The 24345-nt window shown below is 41.9% G+C and overlaps 1 protein-coding gene across 2 annotated transcripts in view; it reads right to left on the bottom strand.

The window, feature by feature from the left end:
• The window catches only part of LOC148100432 (NACHT, LRR and PYD domains-containing protein 12-like), a 48410-nt gene extending 24363 nt beyond the window's left edge, over positions 1-24047 (bottom strand). The window contains exons 1-8 of one of the 2 annotated variants that reach the window (XM_087847960.1): positions 23992-24047; positions 22529-22664; positions 22069-22200; positions 20541-20672; positions 20091-20222; positions 18325-18560; positions 16054-18220; positions 10360-10533 (exon numbers count right to left, since the gene is read on the bottom strand). In XM_087847960.1, the coding sequence (XP_087704086.1) occupies positions 10360-10533; positions 16054-18220; positions 18325-18560; positions 20091-20222; positions 20541-20672; positions 22069-22200; positions 22529-22638 (3083 nt within the window). In that variant the 5' untranslated portion in view covers positions 22639-22664; positions 23992-24047. The remainder of the gene's footprint in view (positions 1-10359; positions 10534-16053; positions 18221-18324; positions 18561-20090; positions 20223-20540; positions 20673-22068; positions 22201-22528; positions 22665-23991) is intronic. The other variant, XM_087847961.1, reaches the window with a different exon arrangement.
• Positions 24048-24345: the final 298 nt, after the last annotated feature.

The following is a 24345-nucleotide window of genomic DNA, read 5'->3' as shown; positions in this document are numbered from 1 at the left end:
ATGAATGACAAAGAAAAACACATCTTCAGTTCATCATTAAGTCCATTCCATAATTTCACTCCCAAAACTGACACACATCTATACTTAACATTGGTTCTCACTTTAGGCATTTCAAACTTATAAGACCCCCTCAAATCATATTTTCCAACTCTTAGTTGAAACATACTTAAAATACAAATTGGAACATTCTTTTTCATCACACGATATATCATTTCTAAAGTTTTAGAATATATAATGTCCATGAATTTTAACATAGATGATCCTACAAAAAACTGGTTGGTGGACTCCCTATATCCAACTTTATTTATTATTCTAATAGCTCTTTTTTGCAATTTAAATATTGAATCCAAATATGTTTTGTATGTGTTCCCCCAAATTTCTGCACAGTAGGTCATATAAGGCAAACAAAGGGAAGTATACAATAAATAAAGGCAGTTCTTATTCAAAAAATCGCTTGTTTTATAAAGAATAGAAATAGACTTGGCTAATTTCCGTTTCACACGTTTCACAAAGTTTATCATCAATAATTACTCCTAAAAAATTTGTCTCATATACTCTTTCAATTTCAACATTACTTAAATTCAATTTTACTTTAATATTACTTTTACTACCTCCAAATAACATACATTTTTTTTTACTTTCATTCAATGATAGTTTATTAAATACAAACCATCTATTTAACTTCATGAGTTCTGTTTCCACTGTTTTCAGTAATTTCTTTATGTCTTTTCCAGAGCAAAATAAGTTTGTATCATCAGCAAACATCACATATTTTAAAGTATCACTGGCTGTACAAATATCATTTATATAAAGTAAAAATAACTTAGGTCCCAAAACAGATCCTTGCGGAACTCCACAAGTTACTTTTCTTAGTTTAGATTTCATGTTATTAATACTCACATATTGGAACCTATTATTCAAGTAACAATTTAACCAAAATTGTACAACACCTCTTAAACCATACCTTTCACACTTCTGTAAAAGTAAAGAATGATCTATCGTATCAAAGGCTTTACGTAAATCAATAAACACACCTATTCCAAACTGTTTTTCATCCACAGCCGTTGCAATATTTTCAATAAATTCCATCACAGCTAGATGTTGAGCGATTTCTTCTGAACCCATACTGATGATCATTCAATAAATCATATTTATCAATAAAAGAATCTAGTTTGTTTGCAAATAGTTTTTCAAGAATCTTTGAAAACTGAGGCAGTAAAGATACCGGTCTATAGTTTGACACAATCTGTTTATCACCAGTTTTATATAGTGGGATCACTTTGGCAATTTTCATTTTATCTGGAAAAATTCCAGTTTGAAATAATTTGTTACAAATATATGTTAACGGTTGAAGGACACTATGAAGAACTTCTTTAATTAGCAACATGTCAAGGTCGTCACAATCCATGGATTTTTTACTCTTGAATTTACTCACCACTTCTACAATGTCACTCTCACAGACTCCACCAAGAAACATTGAGCTACATTTACAAGAAGTAGAATCTACTTCATCATTTCCTCCTGGTACAGAAATCTCTTTTGCCAAGTTGGGACCTACATTAACAAAGTAATCATTAAATTCATTAACTATGCTCTCAGTATTCTGAATCACTACATTACCTCTTGTTACAATACGTGTTGGAGAACATATATTATGTTGATTTTTTATTATCCTATTTAATACACTCCAGGTAGCCTTAATATTACTTTTATGTTTTTGAAGCAGCTGTTCATAATATATTTTCTTTTCATATCGCATAATAGATGTTAATTTATTTCAATATTTCTTATATTTGTCTTCATTTTCCTTTGTTCTATGTGTCAAAAAAAACCTGTATAACCTATTTTTCTTTTTACAGGCTCTTTCCAGACCTTGTGTAAACCATGGTTTTTTTCTTTTTATAATTTTCAGAAAACTTTTTAATTGGACAATGGCTGTCATAGATTGACAAAAATATATCCAAAAACGCATTGTATGCATCATTAGTGTCTTCCACATAAACTTTTTGCCAGTCATAATTTTCTAAGTCTGTTTTAAAAGCCGCAATTTGTTCTGGTGTTTTTATTCTACCACTGTAATCAATTTGCTTTTCCTCTTGAAAATGAAATTGATTGTTCATTTCAAACACTGAAAAGACAGGCAAGTGATCACTTACATCTGTGACTAACAGTCCACTATGTATCTTGCCGTCTATCTTATTGACTAAAATATTGTCAATCAAAGTGGCACTATCCATCATTATTCTGCTCGGCTTTAGAATCAACGGATGGAATCCAAAACTAAACATTGTATGAATAAATTCTGAAGTCTTATTATGGTCGTTTGCCTTCAATAGATCAATGTTAAAATCACCACAAAAAAAAGTCACCTTCTCCTTGTGTTTTTCTAATATTACAGAAATTTCTTTAGTAAACTGATCTATACAGGATGCAGGTGTACGATAAATGCAGCTAACTAATATGTTTTTTGATCTTTCAACCTAAATTTCAATGGTTAAACATTCCATCAAGTTATCAATCACAGCAGTCATATTGTTAACAATTTTACATTTTAGATATGAAAAAACAAACATAGCAACACCTCCTCCTCTTCTATTCTTCCTATTTTGCCAAAACATTTCATAGCCCTCTCCATCTTGCAATTCTTTGTCGTCATTCAACCATGTTTCTGAAATTGCTACCACTGCAAACTTATTTTGGAATTGATCAAGATACGCTTTGATTTTAGAAAAATTACTGTAAAGACTCTGACTGTTAAAGTGGATTCATGAAAAACCTTTTATCTTGGGATCCAACTCTTCCCCATTATAATATTCACATGTCATATCAACATTCTGATAGAGGTGGATATCTGGATCAATACTATTGTCCAACTTATAAAATTTATAATCATGAGATCCAAAATATTCAATTTTTTGCCTTTTTTTTTGTTCACACATTCACATGCATAGTTATTTTTCTCACACTTATCAGATATTGTTCATATCACAGTCAGCAACACAATTCTTTTCTACACTGAACTCTATTTCTTTTGTTTAAATCTCTCAAGATCTGCAATGTCTCTGACAACAATTACTTTAGCTTGTTCTGGTGTCCCATTAAGTCTTATGAATACCTTACAGTTCCTGGTCCAGGTATCTTGGATGTGCCTTTCCTTCTTCAATAGTCTTGCCTGTCGTGCAATTTCAGCATTTCTCTTGGTGAGATGCTCATTCACATATACGCCGGTTCCCTTTAACTTCTTTCCCATCTTTAACAGTTCAACTTTATATTTCCTGTTCACAAATTGTAGTATGATAGTTGGCATCTTGGTATGTTTTTGTGGAATAGTATGACATGCAGCTATGTTTTTGCTATCCAAAAGAATGTCTTTGTCTTTGAAAAACTGAATAACTTGCTGCTCAAGCAAATCCTTTTCAGCTCTTGGTGCATCTTCCCCCTCCTTGTCACCTGCTGTACTCCGTGCATAGGTGTAGTGATTTGTCTTCAGTCCAGAAATAATCACATCTTCCATTCTTGTATACTGCTCCAAATCTTCAACTCTTTTTTCCAGCTCTTCAATCTTCTTGTCTTTTTCCTTAATCACAATCTTCAGTTGTCTTACTTCTTCAATTAAGTCGAGTAGTCCTGCTTGCTGTTTCACCAGCACCATGTGCTTCAGCTCTTCTTACATTTTACCACCAACACGTTTCAAAAGGAGCAGCTTTTACTTTGAAGGCCAGCTGTCTCTGTTTCCTGTTTTCATTGTTGGATAATGGAACAAGTCGATGCTTCAGTGCATTGAATTGTGTTACACAAAAATAAGAAAAGTTTTCACGTTGTTCAGGCAGAATCGAGCGTTGAAGAATGAATTCACACGTCAATAAACATTTTCATTAGAGTTAGGCAGTGAACTGCTCATGCTGCATTCAAGTGCATCACAAACTATTGGAATTGGATCCAACTTTGTGAAGCAGATTTCTTCTCAGCTGCTGTTTTGAACATTTCCTCATAAACTGTATTAAACTCTGTAAATGAACTGAGAACTATTTCTACATTTGAAACTATGGATTCATTCACTTCTGTACGTTAGTGTATAAATGAATGTTAGACTGGGCTCCATGGAAACACTTGGACTGGTCTCAGCTGCCTGCTTTCTGTAGTCATTCCAACAGAGTCCTTTCTCTTCTCCAGCTTCTGTTTGAAATCCTCTCACAGAGCCTGAATCCTGCTTTGTTGTCATGTTTGGGCCTGTGTTAGGCTGCTCTGCTCTGCCTAATTCACATCCTGTTGTAGTTGTTACGTAATTTATCATAACATAATTGTTGATGTAGGTTACAAATAAGTCTTATATTGATTTGAATTGAATTTGTTGTGCTATGCTGCTTTGTTCACTGTGGCTTTGCGGGCTAATGTTTGTTGTGTTTTGTAGGAAAACCAGCCTACAAAATGCTGGAATGCGATCCAGACAGGGCACTCTCTATCAACCTGGGTCAGACCGAGTTTAAAGCTGCTACCACAGCGAGATTTGATTGGTTAAGAGAAAGAGCAAGATCAAAACAGCCACGAAAAGTCCCACATATGTGTGCGCAAGTGTTGTATTGAAGCAATCAAGTGATGAATAACTGTTTTCCAGTATGTTGTTTTGCAATGTTTTTTTTGTTTTTTTTGCATTGTTGATTTGTTTTTCACCGAAGCAGCTAATAAAGCATAATGGAATACAATTTTTCCTCTTTCTTGTAAGATTCTATAATAGAATGAAACAATAATGCCAGTTATAAATAAAGACAATAAATTGAATGAATTACGAAACACTTATTTTATTTCTATTAGATCTGAAAATGTTGTGTAATACTACAACCTGAAACAACAAATAGACGCGTTGGCCTGTACAGGAGATAAAGGAAAAAATTAACAACAGCTGTGAAATGGAATAGTCCAAATCACCAGTAAACTGGACCTGGTCTTGTTGCTGGGATCTGAAGTTACTAAACATTTTGTGAGTGTATGTACTCACACTTAGGACCATATAATAATAAATATGTGTGTGATGAAAGTTGGGCAGCACGCTAACGTCCTTACTCCACTCTGTATGCTCGTATACGTCTAAGCCTTTCACTCCTTTGATTTTTTCCTCGTACTTTTTTTTGCCTTTTTGTCAAGTCTGTCTTTGTACGAACCTGCCGTGTTCTCTGTCGTTTTGTACATGACTGTTTTTGGGGCAAATAAAATGCACGTAGGGATTAAAACCGGAGAATTAATGATTACCGGTGCTGGAAATACGAGCGCTTGATGCAGTGTTTTGATTTTGTTGCCACGAGTACCCACAAAGCAATGCGCGAAAGTCACGTGGTCTGTCAGTCTCTATTCACCACTCATCCAACGTGTGAAACCTGCTGTGAGGACAATTAAAGTGTGGCCAGAGGGGACAGACGCAGTGCTCCAGGACAGATTAAAAAACACAGACTGGAATACGTTTACCCACACAGACTTGGACCAGTACGCCTTATCTGTACTGCATTATGTTAAAGTGAATTGTTAAATGTTTCTCATTTTTATGTTCACCATTTGTACATTGTTTTAACTCTGTGAAAGGAATTCTTTCTGTCCTTCACAAGGATGGGAATTCCATCCTTGTGAAGGTCTGTTTGATGTTGGTAAACTTCCTCCCCTTTGTATGGCTTCACTGTGTTATCTAGGGTGAACCATAAATTGGGTGTGGGGGAGACTACCCTCTTTATGACCAAGGATGTTCCTCCTGCTTTTATGTTATATGACCCTTTGATCAGCAGGAGAACACACACACACACACACACACACACACACGCATACAGTGCCTTCTCTTTGTAACCAAGGGGGGTTACGTGGGGAAGTTACGTGTTGTAAACTATTGTTTATTGTGTGAACGTTGTCAATAAAAGGCAGCGAGAGAAGGCTGTCGTCGGGGGTCATTTTGTGATGAGCTGAGATACCCACGACACCTCCCTTGCAAGTAAATGGATCGATCGCTGTTGCCTTGTTTTTCTTTCACGGGAATAAGTCCTGGATACAGCAGGGTCTAAGTTTAGACCCAACAGATTACATCTCCAAAACTACAGACAGTATCACCACCCAGAAACGGATCTCCATGTACCCCAACCAGAAGCCTTGGATGAACCGGGATGTTCGTCTCCTCCCGAAGGCCCGCAACACCGCCTTCAGGTCAGGAGATGCACACGCCTACAGTACTGCCTGGGCTAAGCTAAAGAGGAGCATCAAAAAAGCCAAACACCATTACAAAAAGAAGGTAGAAGAACATTTCTCCAACTCCAACCCCTGACGTATGTGGCAAGGACTCCAGACCATTACAGACTACAGGACCACCAAACCCTCCCCTGCATCCTCTAATGTCTCCTTCCTCAACGAGCTCAACAACTTTTATGCTTGTTTTGAGCGAGGGAACCCAACAACTACAACCAAAGCAGACATGACACCGGACCACCAACCACAGACTCTCTCCCCCACCGATGTAGGAGCGGTGTTGAGCAGGATGTCCACAAGGCTGCAGGTCCTGATGGCATCCCCGGGTGTGTTCTCAGAGCATGTTCTGGGGAGCTTGCAGGAGTGCTGACAGACATACGCAACCTGTCCTTGGCCCACGCTGTGGTACCGGCCTGCTTCAAATCCACCTCCATCGTCCCGATACCCAAAAACTCCAACCCATCAAGCCTCAACGACTACCGCCCAGTAGCCCTCACCCCCATCATCACAAAGTGCTTAGAGCAGCTGGTCCTAGAACACTTCAAATCCTGTCTCCCCCCCCACCCTGGAGCCCCACCAATTCGCATACCGTCAGAACAGGAGCAGAGAGGATGCAGTCTCCATCGCACTGCACTCTGTCCTCTCACACCTGGACAATAACAACACCTACGCCAGAATGCTGTTTATAGACTTCAGTTCAGCGTTCAATACAATCCTCCCCTCACAACTCATCAGGAAACTGACAGACCTGGGCATCAGTTCCCTCATGTGCAAATGGTTACTGGACTTCCTGACCAACCGCCCCCAACATGTCCGTCTGGATAACCACTGCTCATCTACAATCACAATGAACACCGGTGTACCACAAGGCTGTGTGATGAGCCCCTTCCTCTACTCCCTCTTCACCCACGACTGCAGACCTGCTGATGGTTCCAACACCATCATTAAGTTTGCAGATGACACCACGGTGATTGGCCTCATCAAAGACAGCAATGAGGTCGCCTATAGGGAGGAGGTGGATCGTCTGGCCGAATGGTGTGACACAAACAACCTGCTGCTCAACACCGGGAAGACCAAGGAGCTCATCGTGGACTACAGGAGGAATGCTGACCCACATCCACCCATCTACATTAAAGGGACGGCTGTGGAGCGTGTGGGCAGCTTCAAGATCCTGGGTGTCCACATCTCTGAGGATCTCATCTGGACGAACAACTGCTCCAAACTGGTCAAGAAGGCTCACCAGCGCCTCTTCTTCCTGAGGACTGAGGAAGAACCACATGTCCTCAGACATCCTGGTGAACTTCTACCGCGGCACCATCGAGAGCATCCTGAGCAACTGTATAACAGTCTGGTATGGGAGCTGCTCTGCCTCGGACAGGAAGGCGTTGCAGAGGGTCATGAAAACTGCCCAGCGCATCACTGGAGCACCACTTCCTGCCATAAATGACATCTACAGGAAGCGGTGTCTGAAAAGGGCTGGGGAAATTATCAAAGACCCCAGTCACCCAGCACATGGACTCTTCACCCTCCTGCCCTCTGGGAGGTGCTACAGGAGCCTCCGGATTAAGACCACCAGGTACCGGAACAGCTTCTTCCCCACAGCTGTCAGACTCCTGAACTCTGCCTCCTGATATCTGACCCACGTTAAACACATGGACTGAACATACAGACACCCACAACCACCTACACACACACAATGGATAAAAATAAACAAATGGACAACTGTACCCTCATACACATAATAATAACATGGACTGAACAACCACTCACAACCACCAGCACTTTATATAACCACTTTAGAAATTAGCCACATACTTCACTTATCTTAACTGCACTACTGTAAATTCTGTATAAACAATCATTGTGTACAATACAATAATTTTAATTCTACACTGTTTATAACTTGCACAGTTCATATTTCTGTATAGTTTTCATATTTATATCCTGTTTATAGCCTGTACATACTTATAGCATATTCATAACATACCTTCATACTGTGTACATTATAACATACCCATAATAGACCCATATTTTGTACCCTCATACCTATAACAGACCCATTTCTGTAATATATTTATATATCTATATTATTGCTAATATATATTTTGTAATATACAGTGGGGCAAAAAAGTATTTAGTCAGCCACCGATTGTGCAAGTTCCCCCACTTAAAATGATGACAGAGGTCAGTAATTTGCACCAGAGGTACACTTCAACTGTGAGAGACAGAGTGTGAAAAAAAAATCCATGAATTCACATGGTAGGATTAGTAAAGAATTTATTCGTAAATCAGGGTGGAAAATAAGTATTTGGTCACCTCAAACAAGGAAAATCCCTGGCTCTCACAGACCTGTAACGTCTTCTGTAAGAAGCTTTTCTGTCCCCCACTCGTTACCTGTATGAATGGCACCTGTTTGACCTCATCATCTGTATAAAAGACACCTGTCCACAGCCTCAACCACTCAGACTCCAAACTCCGCCATGGCCAAGACCAAAGAGCTTTCGAAGGACACCAGGAAAAGAATTGTAGACCTGCACCAGACTGGGAAGAGTGAATCTACAATAGGCAAGCAGCTTGGTGTGAAAAAATCAACTGTGGGAGCAATCATCAGAAAATGGAAGACATACAAGACCACTGATAATCTCCCTCGATCTGGGGCTCCACCCAAGATCTCATCCCGTGGGGTCAAAATGATCATGAGAACGGTGAGCAAAGATCCCAGAACCACACGGGGGGACCTGGTGAATGACCTGCAGAGAGCTGGGACCAAAGTAACAAAGGTCACCATCAGTAACACACTACAACGGCAGGGAATTAAATCCCGCAGTGCCAGACGTGTTCCGCTGCTGAAGCCAGTGCATGTCCAGGCCCGTCTGAAGTTTGCCAGAGAGCACATGGATGATACAGCAGAGGATTGGGAGAATGTCATGTGGTCAGATGAAACCAAAGTAGAACTTTTTGGTATAAACTCAACTCGTCGTGTTTGGAGGAAGAAGAATACTGAGTTGCATCCCAAGAACGCCATACCTACTGTGAAGCATGGGGGTGGAAACATCATGCTATGGGGCTGTTTTTCTGCCAAGGGGACAGGACGACTGATCCGTGTTAAGGACAGAATGAATGGGGCCAAGTATCGTGAGATTTTGAGCCAAAACCTCCTTCCATCAGTGAGAACTTTGAAGATGAAACGAGGCTGGGTCTTCCAACATGACAATGATCCAAAACACACCGCCCGGGCAACAAAGGAGTGGCTCCGTAAGAAGCATTTGAAAGTCCTGGAGTGGCCTAGCCAGTCTCCAGACCTCAACCCCATAGAAAATCTGTGGCGGGAGTTGAAAGTCCAAAACATCACTGCTCTTGAGAAGATCTGCATGGAGGAATGGGCCAAAATACCAGCTACTGTGTGTGCAAACCTGGTAAAGACCTATAGTAAACGTTTGACCTCTGTTATTGCCAACAAAGGTTATGTTACAAAGCATTGAGTTGTATTTTTGTTATTGACCAAATACTTATTTTCCACCCTGATTTACGAATAAATTCTTTACAAATCCTACCATGTGAATTCATGGATTTTTTTTTCACATTCTGTCTCTCACAGTTGAAGTGTACCTCTGGTGCAAATTACTGACCTCTGTCATCATTTTAAGTGGGGGAACTTGCACAATCGGTGGCTGACTAAATACTTTTTTGCCCCACTGTATCTATATTATGGCTAAAGGACTTCTGGATTGATGCAAACTGCATCTTGTTGCCTTGTACTTGTGACATGTGCAATGACAATAAAGTTGAATTCTATTCTCTACAGCCTCATCAGTACTGACTTCCTCTTCACTGACTGATGGAGCACAACATGAACATGTGGAGGCTGAAAAGCTGTCCTGTCAAACATCTCCCCGTCACCACTCCACTTCTGTCAGCCTTTAAATGAACCCTTGTCAAGTCTGTCACTTCTATTTACAGCCAAAAGGAAAAACTGTTGCTCAGTCATTTGGAAAGACACAACATTTCTGAAAGCACTCAAACTTCTTCACATTTGTCTTCAGACACATCCTGAACAATTAGGTACTAAAGAAAGTTTCAAACATCAATCAAAGATCTGAAATATAGAAAAACAACAACAGCTGCAGTCAGTGAACTCACCTCAGAGTCTCCAGTCGACAGTTTGGACTCTCCAGTCCAGCACACAGAAGCTTCACTGCTGAATCCTGCAGCTTGTTCTCACTCATGTCCAGCTCTGTCAGATGGGAGGGGTTGGACTTCAGAGCTGAGGCCACAACTTCACAGTGAGTCTCTGAGAGTCCACACTGAGTCAGTCTGCAGTGTTGGGGAATAACGGAATACAAAATATGAGTAACAGTTTAAAATGTGGTATTCAGAACACCGTTACTTTGTTGAAATAAATGGATTACACAGCAGTCTTTTTCTGTTTCATATATTAGGCTGTCCCCTCTCTATTATTGGGAATTCCACGCCGGGGGAAACCCAAACAAAACACGCATTAAGAGGCTCTAATGCCTGTGTCTCAATCTTGCGGCCCATGTCACCTCTACTTGCAGTCTGCAAAATGAAAAATTATAATTCAAAAAACTATTTAATATGAAGGCAATAGGCAGAGTGTTACAGGCATCGCCCTAAAGAATGTAGCCTCATGGGCAGTGTAGTCCGTGCTGCAGGGAGAATGAACTGTCATACCCGTGATGTGTCTGTGAGCAAGGGACGGAGAAAAAGGTGGTGTTGGCCGTCTGATTGGGATCTGGGATGCGGGGCCTCCCTGCTGCTGCAGAGCCTGGGGCGGTCTGCTTGCCTCCACCCCGGGGGAAAGGGTAACATCTCCTGGGTCTAGGTGCTGTTTCCCCCTCTGGGGGCGAGGGTACCTGGACCCGAGGTATAGAGTATGTTGGGGGAGTGTGATTGTGTGTACATGTCCATTTATGTCTATCCCTACGTTGGGTGAGTATTTGTATATGTGTGCATGAGAGTGGGAATGCATGTTTGTGTCTGTGTGTGCCTGTTTGTCTGTGTCTATATGTCAGGTCCTAGACTCCACCTCTCTGGGAACTCCCAGACCCTCCAAAGTATGGATGCCTATCTCCCCTCACCACACTCCCTGCCGGTAACTGATGCCCTCAGGGGTCGGTGCGTTGGTGGTTCTTGGTGTCCGGGGCTGGGCGCTCAGGTATGTACCACCTCACTCCCGGTGGCTACTTTGCGGGGCCTGGCACCTGTTGCTCGGTCAGGCCTCTTCCGGCGCCGTAGGGGGCCCTTGGGCCTCCGGCCTCTGGGCCTGCGGCTCGGTTCACTCTGGCACAGCTGGCTGCCGGCAGAGCCGGCGGGCACACCAGTGCAGCCCCCTCTGGCTCCTGCTCCGTGGCTACTGGGTGACCCCTCGTCTGGGGCTCTCCTCAGCTCTTGCCAGGAGGGTGGCACGGATGCCCTTCCGGTGGTCCTCCTTGGGCTCTCGCACTCTGGGGTCTCTGGATGTCTGGGCCCTAGATCTCCTCCATGCCTGCTTCATGCCCTGGGGGACGGGGCTATGGCTCTCTACACCCTATAGCAGACCATTACATGGAGAAACTTTTGAATGCAGGCACGCTGATCCACACAGGGGTGCACACGGGTGTTCAGAGACATAAACTACACCTTTCTTGGCTGCTACCTCAAAGCACATTGTGCGCTGTCGGTCCTGTGTGCTGCATAACAACATTCAATATTTAGTATTTGCTGCTGTTTACACTTATCTAGATTAACGCGATGGTGTTGTGTTTAGTATGTTGCTCTGTTTTTTTGCTTGTTTTCTCTTCTTTTTCTCTCCTCCCTTCTGTTTTTCTTTTCCTTCATCTTTCTTTCTCCCTTTCCTATCCCCTAGTCATGTCTGTCCCATCCGTAACAACTGAAAATAAAATAAAATAATAATAATAATAACAACAAAGGTCGATCAAATGGACCAATACGGCAAGGCCGCGATGATCCACTTGGTTAAGTAAATCCATTGGGTATTCTTGTTGGCCTTCAGACAACAATTCTGACGGCTAAAGAACCAAATGGGATAGGCCAAAAAAAACCCCCAAAAAAAAACCAACACACAAAACAGAGTGACGTCATAATCTCTTGAACATCTGCTCTTCACATCTGTACTTCAGCTCCTCTTACTGGTCTATATGATGGACTGATTATCCTGGACTTTACATGTTAAAGGAATTCTAAACTCAATTCTGTATTTAACAAGGATGTGTTGGAGAAATATATTTTATTTCCTGGAATTAGGGGTGTGATGACATTTAAAATAACGATGATTAAAAAATAAAATATCACGCCTGGTACAATCCCAGGACCCTGTTACAGGAAGCTAAGAGGCTCCGAGTTTCTTCACCCTGAACTGATGGAAATTGGGTTTACTGTTTTATAAAGAGAGTAAACTTAAAGTCTGATTCAGTTACCATGGTAACAGAACCGAACTGAACCATTAAGTAGAGTTTTGACTTATCCATGTAACTTCACAGTTAAACCTGAATTTTCTGTACCACGAAGTTGGTTCAGTTTTTACTAGAGATGGCACGATGCCACTTTTTTATGTCCGATACCGATATTATAAATTTGGAAATCTGCCAATACCGATATGAATCCGATAGTGTATTTCATAATCAATAAAACTGTTTTTATAAATATTTTTCTACATTTTGTACAAGTTCATACTCAAGTTTTAAAAAACAAAACATTAAAGCTATTCTGTTATACCTGCTGATCAAGCTTAAACGTGTGGCTGTTGATTAACGCGACATCTGGCGGTTTCCTCTTTCTGGCGCAAAGTGGGTGATAAACAAACAAGAGAGAAAAGCCGATCAGCTGATCATTGATCAGTTTCATGATTGAAGTAGCAATAGGAGAGGGAGGGGGAGTATGGGCTCAAAATGTGGTCATAAATATTTTGTACTTGTAAATCGGTTTTGTACTTGTAAATCAGGATTTGTATGTGTAAAAAAGATTTGTGCGTGAGTAAAAAAGACTTGTGTGTGGACTTAGCCAAAAAAAACGCTGCAAGTTACAAGTACGAATTTTGACCCTATTTTTCTTCCTTTCATCTGATTGGTCAATGTCATGTCAATCACAAATGTAACAATCCAATCAGAGAGCAGATGGGTTTGGCTGTCGGAGGGGCGCTTTTTTTGAACTGCAGGTCTTTGAAGGGAATAAATGCCCTTTTACATGCCAACCCAGCGTTTTCCTTCATCACCACGAAGGAAAACAGTCTGTGGTCGTCCGAGTTTGGTGATTTTTGTGTCACAGGTCAACGTGTTTAATATAGGGACTTCTACAGCCTTTTCAACAGCGCTGCGGACCGCGGGGTGGGGGCGGGCAGTGTTTTGGAAATGACAATCTTCATTACAAAGCTTTCTTCGTTATGAATTAGCATAGATGTTTTTATTGAACATTTGAAGAACTAGCAAAAAAAACAAACTCTTGTAGAGGACATAAAGTCAGAGATAGAAAAGACAAGGAGCAGGTGCATCTAGTACAGGTAGAGCTGCTGCAAAAACCCACAGAGCTCAGCAGCCAGCAACAAATTCTGGATCCTTTGCTTTTAGTTAGCAGTTAGCATTAGCAGCACATCCTGCGTCAGATGTGAAAGGACTTTTATGCTGCGCACTGTGACTCACAGCAATGGTCCCGGGTCAGCCCTGACTTTGTGTTAAACTAATCCTAAAGTAATAATGGTATTTCTAACCACTGATATACCACAACTTTATCCTTTCAACAGCAACTGAAAGTTAGGGGACCTAGCTGCTATCGGATATTTATATAGAGATCCTCCAGCTTCAACCTGTATTACCCTTCAAGGACCTGCAGTTCAAAAAAGCGCCCCTCCGACAGCCAAACCCATCTGTTCTCTGATTGGATTGTTACATTTGTGATTGACATGACATTGACCAATCAGATGAAAGGAAGAAAAATAGGGTCAAAATTCGTACTTGTAACTTGCAGGGTTTCCACACACAAATCGTTTTTACACACGCACAAATCTTTTTTACACACGCACAAATCTTTTTTACACATACAAATCTTTTTTACGCACACACAATTTTTTTTTACACATACAAATCTTTTTTACGCACACACAAATTTTTTTTACACATACAAATCCTGATTTACAAGTACAAAACCGATTTACAAGTACAAAATATTTATGACCACATTTTGAGCCCATAGGGGAGAGAATGACAGGAGAAGAGGCAGCTGTGCAGCAAAGACACAGAATAACTCCAGCTTTGTGTCTTTGTTTCACTCTCACTGAAGTCCGGGACAAATCGATTCCTTTTCACCTAAATATAAAACTCCGATGGCCAGTCCAGCTGTGGCTCCATAAATCAGTTGTTAAGCTTAATGTGGAAAAGCTATACAAACATTCAGAGTTGAACTTACACACTTGCTTTACTTCTAGTTTTCTCCGAGATGAAATGCTGCAGTTTGGAAGCACGTAGAAAGGCTCCAAATGCTCAACCAGACCGCCGACAGGTCTCGCACACAACAGCCACTCTATCACGTGACGAATACTGATCTACTGTGCTAAGGTCATGAGCTGGGTTATGCCATGTAGCAAGTTTTGTGAGGTGATTTTGTGATACTTCGGATCGGATTAAATTTTTTAAATTTGTCTCCGATATCCGATCCAGTAATTTAGGTCACTATCGGACCGATACCGATACGTAATATCGGATCTCTCCATCTCTAGTTTTTACCGGGGTAAATTGCCATGGTAACATATGCTGTGAACTTATGCCAGAGCAGTTTAAGATCCAGATTAGAGAGCAACATCACTACCTCTTGGCCAGTAAGATGCCACCATTCCTGGAGGATCAGTCCGAGCTCTGTGCGCCAGCAGTAGGTACACAGCATGAGCTCAGTTAAATTAACAAAAACAACACAGATGTTTCACGCTGCAACACTGCCCCCTGGTGACGGGACACAACTACAAGAAGCAGATTTTGGTCTCCAAGGTGCTGAACACACCTATGTAGTGGCATATTTCTCTATAAATGATTAAAAATGAAGATTTTCAATAAACTTTTTTAACAAGTCAGGAAAAAAATGTACTGATCTATTGGGCAGTTTGATATAATCATATATATCGGATGACGATATAAAAACGTCTATCATTTCATTTTACGCTATCGTTTGTTTCGCAGTTCGCAAAATCAACTGTTTACAGCAATAATTTTTCATGGTTTTGATGGTCACTGTACTTGTTATATTAATTTAGTTAATTAAGTTCTCTCTTTCTCTTATATTTAATATAACCACACTACGCACGGAAAAGTGCCTGTTTTTATTCTTTGTTGTTAGCAACAACGACGGTAAAACCATCGCGTGTCCGCTTGTTTATTTTCCACATAAAACTTTCACAATAAAGCTCAAGATCCTGTTGAGACCTTTCAAAATAAACGGAATCATGTGAAAGAGTATGCAGAGTGTTTACGGATGACAAGCAAAAAGAGCCGTCAGGTGCTAGAAAATAAGCCTTAGACTCAAACGTTAGAAGGCTTTTCCCCGCAGCACGCTGTGTAATAAATACTCACAAAGAAATATTGGCTGTTACAACTTATGTCTAAAACAAGGTTAAAACACTCGACTCCAGGTACACGACGCCCAGCTGGAAACACTTCACACAAGTCGAGCTGCCCGAGATTCACAGAATTTACAGAAAATGTAAACTTTTTGTGATTTATATCGTTGTTGGGACGATAGATGTCTTATATCAGGATATGAGATTTTGGTCATATCGCACAGCCCTACTGATCTACACTAATTAAAGGTGTTAATGATCACATCTGGACTCACCGAGCCTTTCTGCAGTTCCTCACAGCTGGAATCAGTCTCAGTAGTCCCTGCCATGATGTGTTGTACTTCTGCAGGTCCAACTCATCCAGAACCTCCTCTGACATCTGCAGCATGAAGGCCAGAGCTAAGCAGTGGATCTCAGAGAGTTTCTTCTCTGATCTGTTCTCTGGCTTCAGGAACTCTTGGATCTCCTGATGTACTGAGAGGTCGTTCATCTCCATCAGACAGTGGAAGATGTTGATGCTTCTGTCAGGAGAGATTTTATCACTGTTCATCTCCTTCAGACGGGGGAAGATGTTGATGCTTCTGTCAGGAGAGATTTTATCACTGTTCATCTCCTTCAGACGGGGGAAGATGTTGATGCTTCTGTCAGGAGAGATTTTATCACTGTTCATCTCCTTCAGACGGGGGAAGATGTTGATGCTTCTGTCAGGAGAGATTTTATCACTGTTCATCTCCTTTAGACGGGGGAAGATGTTGATGCTTCTGTCAGGAGAGATTTTATCACTGTTCATCTCCTTCAGACGGTGGAAGATGTTGATGCTTCTGTCAGGAGAGATTTTATCACTGTTCATCTCCTTCAGACGGGGGAAGATGTTGATGCTTCTGTCAGGAGAGATTTTATCACTGTTCATCTCCTTCAGGCTCTTGATGACTCTCTGGATGGTTTCTGGAATATTCTCCGTCTGACCCAGCAGACCTCCTAAGAGTCTCTGGTTGGACTCCAGACAGAGGCCATGAAGGAAGCGAACAAACAGGTCCAGATGACCGTTTTTACTCTGGAGGGATTTAGACATGACTCTCATCAGCAAATCATCCGAAAATGAAATGTAATAGTAAGGATCATCTGGATTATTTTCCAGGAAGTCCTTCAGCACCTCTGTCTTCCTGTTGGTGTGACAGTGGAACATGTAGACTGCAGCCAGAAACTCCTGGATGCTCAGATGAACAAAGCAGTAGACTGGTTTCTGGAAGATCACACACTCTCTTTTGAAGATCTCTGTACAAACTCCTGAGTACACCGAGGCCTCTGTCACATCCAGACCACACTGCTCCAGGTCTTCTTGGTAGAACATGATGTTTCCTTTCTCCAGATGTTCAAACGCCAGTCTCCCCAGCTTCAGAAGAACTTCCCTGTCAGCCTCCGTGAGCTCCTGTGGACTCATCTCATGTCCCTCATGGTACTTGTTCTTCTTCCTCTTTGTCTGAACCAGCAGGAAATGTGAGTACATGTCAGTCAGGGTCTTGGGCAGCTCTCCTCTCTGCTCTGTAGTCAACATGTGCTCCAGAACTGTAGCAGTGATCCAGCAGAAGACTGGGATACTACACATGATGTGGAGGCTCCTGGATGTCTTAATGTGGGAGATGATTCTGCTGGACAGCTCTTCATCACTGAATCTCCTCCTGAAGTACTCCTCCTTCTGGGCGTCAGTGAAGCCTCGTACTTCTGTTAGCCTGTCAACACATGTAGGAGGGATCTGATTGGCTGCTGCAGGTCGGGAAGTTATCCAGACGAGAGCCGAGGGAAGCAGATTCCCTTGGATGAGGTTTGTCAGCAGCTGGCTGACTGATGACTTCTGTGTGACATCAGACAGCAGCTTCCTGTTGGTGAAATCCAATGAAAGTCTGCTTTCATCCAAGCCGTCAAAGATGAACAAAAGCTGAGAGACAGCGAGCTTCTCTGCTGTGACCTTCTGTAGTGTTGGATGGAAAACATGGAGCAGCTCCAGAAGACTGTACTGCTCATCTCTGATCAGGTTCAGCTCCCTGAATGAAAGCAGAAGCAACACACTGACATGTTGGTTCTCCAAGCCCTCTGCCCAGTCCAGAGTGAACTTCTGCACTGCAAAGGTTTTTCCAACACCAGCCACGCCGTTGGTCAGAACCACTCTGATGGGTCTCTGTTGGTCAGGTAAGGCTTTAAAGATGTCCTGGCACCTGATTGGAGTGTCATGGAGGGTGTCCATCTTGGAAGCTGTCTCCAGCTGCCTCACCTCATGTTGGGTATGAACCTCTTCACTCTGTCCCTCTGTGATGTAGAGCTCAGTGTAGATCCTGTTGAGGAGGGTTCTACTTCCTGTTTCATCACTTCCTTCAGTCACACACTCACATCTCCTCCTCAGACTGATCTTATGTTCATCTAAAACCTCCTGCAGACCAACACCTGCTGAAAGAAAGAAAAACAGAAAGAAAACTCTTCAATGTCTGAACAACAACAAGAAGTCCAGTTTTCAGAAATGAGTCCATCAGCAGACAGATGTTCAGTCTTACTTTGTACACAGCTGCTCTGACTGGCTGTCTGCAGTCCAGCTCTGGTTCTGGATCTTTCTCCACACTGGGGACAGGACGAGTCTCCTGATGAAGCAGACTGGTCCCAGTATGAGGAGATGCACTGTCTGCAGAACCAGTGTCCACAGCTGGTAGAGACTGGATCCTTCAGGACGTCCTGACACAAAGCACAGCAGGACAGCTGCTCCTCCTCACAGACACCACTCCTCTTCCTCCCTCTGTGAACACAAAAATCATTGACTGTCAGTGACAAACACCCAGATTTGATGACACTGTGCAGAAGCTCTGATGGTCACAGAGAAAAGTCAAAGTGGAGAAACTTGTGTTTGAGTTCAGAATCCAAGTTTCCTTTGCTGTTCCTGTCTTATTAAACACAGAGTGATCAGCCTACAAACTCCACAGTAAAAGCCTTCATCACAGAGCTGACTATGTCCTTCACTGGATGTACTGGAAGTTTGGGATCCATCACTTTAAACTGACCTTTGACCTCCTCTAAAAACTGTGGTGGAGCAGCGGTGTCACATTAAGAGCTTTCAGCTTTATTTTGAAAGAGTTCAGTCAGCAGGAAGTGAACTTCTGGGTTCTGATTTTCTTTCTCTTATTTTACAGAAGTGAAGAAGAAGAAGTAAAAGCTTTGAAATGATCTGAGTGATATTTTTGAACATTGCCACCAAATTGAGTTCAGCCTCCAGCAGTAACTTTGTTTCATGATGCCTCCCTGATGATGTGATGTTTGATTACAAACCTGTTTATGTGTTAGACATTAATCACATGAACACAGGCAGAAAAAAGAAGCCAATGAAACAAATGACAAAAACGTGTTCATTCACTGCCATAATCCATATTTTCTATGTACAGATGTTTGTAAAGAACACGTGTGCAGCGCTTTGTTCTGAGTATCTGCTGTCAGCACACAGTGCAGCAATAACTACAACTACACGTTTCTGTAGATCCTGAACATCAGGAGGAATCTGACCTCAGGTCTGCACACAGAGGAGCTTCACCTCTGGGATGATGCTGGCTTCAGCTCCTTCTACAATCAGGCAGAAGCTTCTGCACCATCAGGACACAAACAGAGAGGAGCTTCTATCCTCAGACCATCCAAGTCCTAAAGCAGAACATGCTCCCCTCATAGCATCACCATCAGGGTTTAAACAGGACCTTACATCATGTTCTTGTCTCACTGTCATATTTCAGATCATATCTGATTCATTATGACGTCACACGCTGCTACACTGATCCTGCTGCTTCATTACTGCTGATATTACTCTGCTCACTCTGTTCAGTTACTCTGTTTACATCACTTTGCTCATTTGCTTTGTTCTGCTTGCACTGCTCTGTCAGTACATGCTGTGCTAATGTGGCACAAAGCACTTTATCATTACATCTGCACAATGTTTCATTATTTCATTTAATGATTGTTTCTAATGTTTTGTCCAGTCACAGGAGCAGCTCAGCACATTTCACTGTGTTGTACGTGTTTGACGATGCCTGTGACAAATAAACAGCCTCGGACTCTTCAATCTTCTTCTTTCTTTGGAGATCAGCTCAGTGGCCTGTTGAGACCATCTTTCTGTTTCTGATGACTCAGTTCAGATTATTATCCTGAGTCCAATATTCCTCTCTCATTTGTGTTCTGGGTCATCTTTGTCTCCTTTAAGTTTAAGATCACTTTTATGTAGACATATACAATTACAAAGTGGTCACAGAATTTCAAACACCCGTAAATGAGTCAGCAGATCTCTTACATGGTCAGCTGAGCTCCATGACTGAAGAACTTTGTTGCTGCAGGTTCATGACTGAAGTCTGGAGGTATGTCTTTGGACCAGTCACTCCTCACAGATACACAGCTGGATACTGGAGACTTTGACCTCTGACCTCTGCAAACACAAACACATCACATTCATATGACATGAATTACTGATTAATCTCTGTTTAAAATCTTTTAAGCAGCTGCAAACACACAAACTGGATAATGTGATGGTTTCTGTCAGTAATAGTTGTCTCAGATTAGAGTACAGATGGCTGCAGAGACGTTCACAGCAACAGAGAAGAAATCATTACCTTGGATTGCATTACTACTAGGATTAATACTAGCATTATCGTACCCGGACCACCATTAGGAATCATTTATGATGTCACTGGTAGAACACATTTATAGAAACATCCTTTGAACTCTGACTTAGCAGATCTCTTACATGGTCAGCTGAGCTCCATGAATGAAGTTCACTGTTGGTGCAGGTTCATCACTGAAATATGGAGGTCTGTCTTTGGACACGTCACTCCTCACAGACACACAGCTGGATACTGGAGACTGTGACCTCTGACCTCTGCAAATACAACCACATTGCATTCATTTCACATCAATTAGTATACCCCAAAAGGCATGCAAGAAACACAGTATGAAGGCAAACTTCTGGCTTCAATAACATTCAATAGGTCAGGTGGAAACTTTTCTCAGATTTGATTCATGTTTTTATAGAACGATCCAGCTAAAAAAAATATACCATTAGGTCAGGGGTCAGCAACCTTTAACACCCAAAGAGCCATTTGGAGCCGGTTTCCACGCAAAAGAAAACACTGGGAGCCGCAAATACTTTTTGAAATCTAAAATGAAGATAACACTGTATATATTGTTTTTTACCTTTATGCTTTGTGTGAACAACTAAGGTGTGTTGCTTATGAAATCCTTGAAGTGCTACAGAGAAAATTACATTTTATTTATGTAATTAACACATTTTGAACTCTTAAAAAAATATAACAAAAGGAAAGACACCCAGCTGAACTAAAATGATCCAGCAAACAAAAACTGTTGTGAGTCGCCACCCTCATATCACCTTTGGGCTTTTGGAGCCTCGACCTGACTTTTAAAAAATAATTGGAAAGAAAGCACTATGCTGTTAAAAGATGAAAAACAGATATTTGCAAAATTCTGCCTAAATATGTATTTTACCTGGTTATTGTGTGTGGCGGGGCGTGGTCTGCAGCGCCGCTGCAGGGGAGGCAGACACACCTGAGCAGCACCTGCAATCACGCCTCACCGCCTTAACGTCTGTGCTATCTGTGCTGTTGTGTTGGTGTGTGTCGGGCTGTGAGCTGCAAAGCTACATCCGGCTGTGTGCGTACAGCAACCGTGTGTGAAAAGTGGTCAATAAAGAGATGCTGAAAAGCATGTTCATGGAAACATCGTCGAGTCTGCCGTGATATGTTCACAATGGGACTTCTGCTCCTGAACCTCTGCGCACAGCGTCTGCAGATCGGGGCTGTACGAAGTCCCTTTCATCTTTACGCAGGACTGTAAGCTGTCATCAATACTTCTAATTTATTTTCTCAAACCACGCGGAGCCGCACTATAAGGACTAAAGAGCCGCATGCAGCTCCGGAGCCGCAGGTTGCCGACCCCTGCATTAGTGTTAGTCAATGTTGCAAATGAACTGAAAAACAAAATAATTTGGTCCAAAGAAACAAAGTCACTATTAATACAACACAGTTTGTATTAATAGTTCCATTGGACGTCTTTGTCCAAAGCGACAGATGAAGGGCAAAGTAGATGCATTTGCATCAGCAGGAAAATACACCCCAAACTAGCATCATCATTATACAACTTTAACAACTGCCACTAAATTATACTTCATACACAGACCAGTGTTAGGTTAAGTTATGATGTCACTGGCAGAACACATTTATATAAACAACCTTTGAACTCTGAGTCAGCAGATCTCTTACATGGTCAGCTGAGCTCCATGATTGAAGAACTTTGTTGCTGCAGGTTCATGACTGAAGTCTGGAGGTATGTCTCTGGACCAGTCACTCCTCACAGATACACAGCTGGATACTGGAGACTGTGACCTCTGACCTCTGCAAACACAAACATCAATAACTGATCAGTTCTCTCTGACAGCCATATGATCAGCTGATCACTCTGTGATATTGTGTCTGCTTCATAACGCTGACAGGTCAGCCAATCATCAGCCAGTTTTTCTGTCTCTGAATGAACTCAGTTTGTTCTCAGCTCTTCTCTCTGATTCTGCTGCACTGACTTCACTTAAATTTACAGAGTTCAGATCTTAGCAAGAAAACAAGTCAATAAAAATCAAACTCAGATCAAACAGTTTGAACCAATCACAGATCAATGATTCTGTCATGGTTATGTTGAAATGACTAATAAAGTTAGGAGTGTTCTTACATTATTGCTGCAGGTCCATGACTGTAAGGTGGAGGTGTTTGTGTAACCCCGTCACTCCTCACAGACACACAGCTGGATGCTGCAGATGCTGCTCCATCCTCTTCCTCCATCTTCTTGATGTCAGGGTGGAGTTAGTCTGAGAGGTAAACACACACACTCAAAGGTGCTGTTGTACTGGAAGCATCACACTGATGGGTTTCTAATGTTGGAGCTTTGGCCCTAAAGTCCAAACCAGTTATTTTAGAGGCTCAAAGTCTTTAAAAAACACCAAAACCATCACATTATTTAATAAGTACATGATCAGGTGGATGAAGGAACTCAGTGTGTTTGGGATCATCATCGTGGTGAGGAGCCCACATGTTACGGCTCCTTTGGAGAGAAGCTGAGGATCACTGCAGGAAGTGAGCTCATGAAACCAAAGTGCTGTTTGCGAGCAGGATGACTCTGTGTTATTGGACCTGCTCTGTGTTCTACATATGATCAATACTTCAAATATCTATAAACATCTCATCTTATATTTGTTGCACTTGGTCACATCTGTCTTTAAAAATAGATTTTTAATGTCACTGAGAGTTCTTTTCTACCTTTATTGATTTATTTTGGAATAAATCAAATATAAAGGTGCCAAAAACTGCCTGCAGCTTCTGCTTTGTGACAGGAAACTACTGTCAGGCTCAAAAAAAACCTTCCGATTATTCATCACAGAGTGTTTATAGATCACAGGACACGTTACAGTTTTACTGTCTATGTGTTAGTTTAAAAGAATGACTTGATAAGGTCCTACTGTGAATCTGCACGCTCATTGGCTAATACCCTGAGACTGACAGGTGATTATCCAATCAGCGTGCGGCATCACACGGACATAAGTTTGTTTCTGAAGGGATTTTCATATTAGACCTGCTGTTTCTGCCTACAGCCTGTTTACCGATATAATCAATATCACATATCAGAGCAACAGAAACCTCGGTGATCAGGACGCCGGGACTGAGAACAGGAAGTGGCTCAAACGTCGCACTTTCATAAAATCAGCCTGAACTCCACCCAGAGTTTCTGTCGCCATTTTAGTTTTTAAAAATGTCGTGATAAAGGCGGGTCTTACTGTGAACCTGCGCGTTCATTGGCTAATAACTTGAGATTGACAAGTCGTTATCCAATGAGCGCGCGGCTTCTCCCGACATAAAGATGTTTCCTTTGAAAAAACAAAGTCTGATTATTTTTGCCTCCACTGACGGAGCCTGTTGTTCCCGCCACAGAGACACAGTAATGTCAGAGCGGTGTTAACACTTACCTGCCTCAGCACAGCTCTCACTCTCCTCCTGCTCTCTCAGCTAAACTCACTTCCTCCCTATTTACAGGAAACCATCGCTCAGAGGAGCCGACCGGCCTCACGTTTCACCCACAGACACTAACAGCGTGGAATTGTTTTATGTCATAAGAAGAAACATATTCATGTTAACACTCACCTGCCTCAGCTCCACCTTCCTCCTCCTGCTGCTCTGAACGGAGGATCAACACTTTCACTTTCAGTGCTCCTCCCTAAACACAGAGGATGCTGGGACTTGTAGTTTTTACCTTGTGTGATATTTATAGCTGTGACACTAAATCACAGCACGAAGACTTCCTGCAAACATGTCACAGGCGATAAAAGTTTCACATTAAAGGTGAAGTTATTTTTCTGTCTCATGTTCAATAAACAGTGAGCTGGGAAAACTGAAGAACAGACTTCAGACGTTCCCTGCAGAGTTTCTGCTGCTCGGTCGTCTGCATGTTGCTGAGACTGAGCTGATGATGAAGCTGTGATGGGTTTATGGCACGTT

This window comes from Neolamprologus brichardi, chromosome 11 (genome assembly GCF_056152115.1).
Source record: "Neolamprologus brichardi isolate AB-2024 chromosome 11, ASM5615211v1, whole genome shotgun sequence".
In the NCBI taxonomy this organism is placed as follows: Eukaryota; Metazoa; Chordata; class Actinopteri; order Cichliformes; family Cichlidae; genus Neolamprologus; species Neolamprologus brichardi.
The sequence above is the reverse complement of the archived record's forward strand: the minus strand, read 5'-3'. Positions and strand labels throughout refer to the sequence as shown.